This window comes from Lipomyces japonicus (genome assembly GCF_038497905.1).
Source record: "Lipomyces japonicus strain CBS 7319 unplaced genomic scaffold V1514scaffold_99, whole genome shotgun sequence".
Taxonomy (NCBI): Eukaryota; Fungi; Ascomycota; class Lipomycetes; order Lipomycetales; family Lipomycetaceae; genus Lipomyces; species Lipomyces japonicus.
This window is the reverse complement of record NW_027117911.1, coordinates 3,928-6,419: the sequence shown is the minus strand read 5'-3', so window position 1 is coordinate 6,419 and position 2,492 is coordinate 3,928. Positions and strand designations below refer to the sequence as shown.

Sequence of the window (2,492 nt, the reverse complement as noted above, 5' to 3'; positions counted from 1 at the left end):
TATATAATCTTATGATGTAACATGTACCATTAGCATATTCCACGAGCAGCTCAGTAGCATTGTATGTACAAACTGACTCAGCAATAAATAAATTACATTGTAGTTATATACAACTACAAATTGCAAATCATTATGGTTATATACTTCATGTAAATAGAGGTACGCAAGTTATCTAACTTTTTTGAGTCAGAATATCCACCCTGACATATAGAAAAATCTTTTCCCAATTAAGATGAAAATAATAACGGATGACGAACCGATATGCCGTCCGTGCACCATAAACGCCCAAATTGGCAAGCGTGGTTAGTTTTGTCCTTTTGTTTGTTATATAAACCGGATAAAATATACGCCGGGGAGGCACACAAAGATAAGGACCCTGTGGAGCCCTTGGCGTCAGCCACCACGCTTCAAAAATAGAATCACAATGTAAAAGATAGAACTACTCTATTGCAAGCCACGCCTCTGATCAAACTAATATTGTTGAGATCACGTCCAAAATACAGGGTTAAAGGCAGCAACAAGTGTAACCAAATATACAGTAATTAGATAAATTTTTTTAGTCATGTTCTGCAGATAGCGTGCCTTATCTCGGCGTTGGATTTACCGCATTACGGCTATCTATCTATCCAAATGTAATCATAGTTATGCACAGGTACCAACAAAATGCTAAGAAATAAGATTGCCAAGAAACGCCATTATAGCCAATTCAATGTCTGATAGCTTTCGTCAGTGGCGGGTAGCCACAGCCGCAGTCAACCAGGACCCACATTTTTAATTTCGTCAAAACAAAAATATAATTCAATAGCAGTGTTTGTATACTTCTTATCAATAAAGGCCAATTGCAAGATGCAGTAACGGAATAACATAAATTAGTGTGACCACTAAGCGAATATAAAAGCTGTAACATGTCTCGTTTTCTGTGAAATAAAATAATACATCTACCATCATTTTATTTATCACTAGCCTTGTTTCTGGAATTTTCTGATTCGTCAATTCATATCATCACGATGCGCTTTTTGTTACTATCGGCCCTTGCCGGCATTGCTTCTGCTAGCGTGCTTCCATGGACGCCTGCTGACCCGACTACTGTGGACTATAACAACCTTACGGTTGCATTAGTTCGTGCAGAACCTGCAAATTGGCCTCTTCCTGTCATGAATAAAAATTGGACGGGTGTGCATTTTGATATCAATGCAACTGTTTCAAAAGCCGTCACCCTTATTGAAGAGGCAGCGGAAAATGGGGCAAATCTTGTTGTGTTTCCTGAGCTTTGGTTTCCAGGGTAAGTAATTTATCCAAGTGGTCATAAAAACCCACCAAATAATTAGTTATGGGAAGCTAACTCGTTTAATTCTTACTATAGATACCCCAAAGGATTGGCCGATAACGTATCTATTGCCCCCTACATTCAAGATTATGTTGACAATTCTTTGGAAGTTGGAACTCCTCAATGGGAAACTCTCATCAATGCAGCAAAAGACAATGGAGTTTACTTGGTCCCAGCTTTCTCGCACCGCGATGGCAATTCGATTTATATGGCCCAGGCTCTTATCTCACCTGAAGGAGAAGTCCTTTTGCTTCGTCACAAGTTGAGACCTTCAGGCGGAGAACGCACAATCTGGTCGGATGGTGACATCGACGAATTGAAAGTTATTGCTACTCCCTACGGCCGCTGGGGTTTGCTAGAATGCTGGGAACATTTCCATCCTGCCATGACTTATAATATCCAGTCGCAAGCTGAGACTCTGCATATTGCTTCCTGGCCATGTAAGTTTTTGATCCCGTTGTGGAATCTTGGATTAACCGGTTCTAACGGCTTCTAGATACCCCTAATCCAGCTGACGCTAGTGCAGCATATTGGGAATCTGCTGAAGTGAATGTAGCTGCTGCACGACTTTTTGCCGTTAACACGGGAGCTCCTCTTGTCTATGCAACTGTTGGCAATGCACGCTTTCTCGATAGCCAGGGTCTTGACATCACTGTTGTTAATGCGTCGGTTCCATTGGACAGTGTGCCACTTGTCTATACTTCGTTTAATACAACAGGTTTGGCTAACACAGTACCATACACTATTGATGGAGAGCAGTCATATGGAATATTACAGCAAATTAACGCTGGTTTCCCATCTTTTATTCCCCAGGTGGTTGGCACCTTTGTTCAGAAAAACATTGTTTTGCTTTCAGATCTTCTTAATTAATTTTTGATTTCTCGCGAGTTTTTGAAAAGTAATTTTAAATAATACTAATAACGGATAATAATAATAATAGATATAATTAGCCGCATTGAAAAGTGGATTTAGTATTAAGAAATGATAAATATAAACCATTATTTATGATATGTATATAAAAACTATTTTTATGATTGCTTGTGGGACAGGGGTGAATGTGAGAAATATTTAGTTGTTTAGAAAACCAGCCATTTATAGAAAGCTGAATGAAAACAAAAATACAAGGCACAATATGTACTTCCAGCAAACTATCAATGCTTTGTCA

General features: G+C 39.1%; 1 protein-coding gene across 1 annotated transcript; it reads left to right on the top strand.

Annotated features, from left to right (window-relative positions):
- Positions 1 to 1,007: 1,007 nt before the first annotated feature.
- Positions 1,008 to 2,197, top strand: V1514DRAFT_322869 (carbon-nitrogen hydrolase; the record flags this gene model as incomplete). The annotated part of the gene is made up of 3 exons (XM_066926147.1): positions 1,008 to 1,282; positions 1,364 to 1,767; positions 1,824 to 2,197. The coding sequence occupies 3 exons, from the start codon at positions 1,008 to 1,010 to the stop codon at positions 2,195 to 2,197; spliced, it is 1,053 nt and encodes a 350-aa protein (XP_066780599.1).
- Between the last annotated feature and the right edge of the window lie 295 nt (positions 2,198 to 2,492).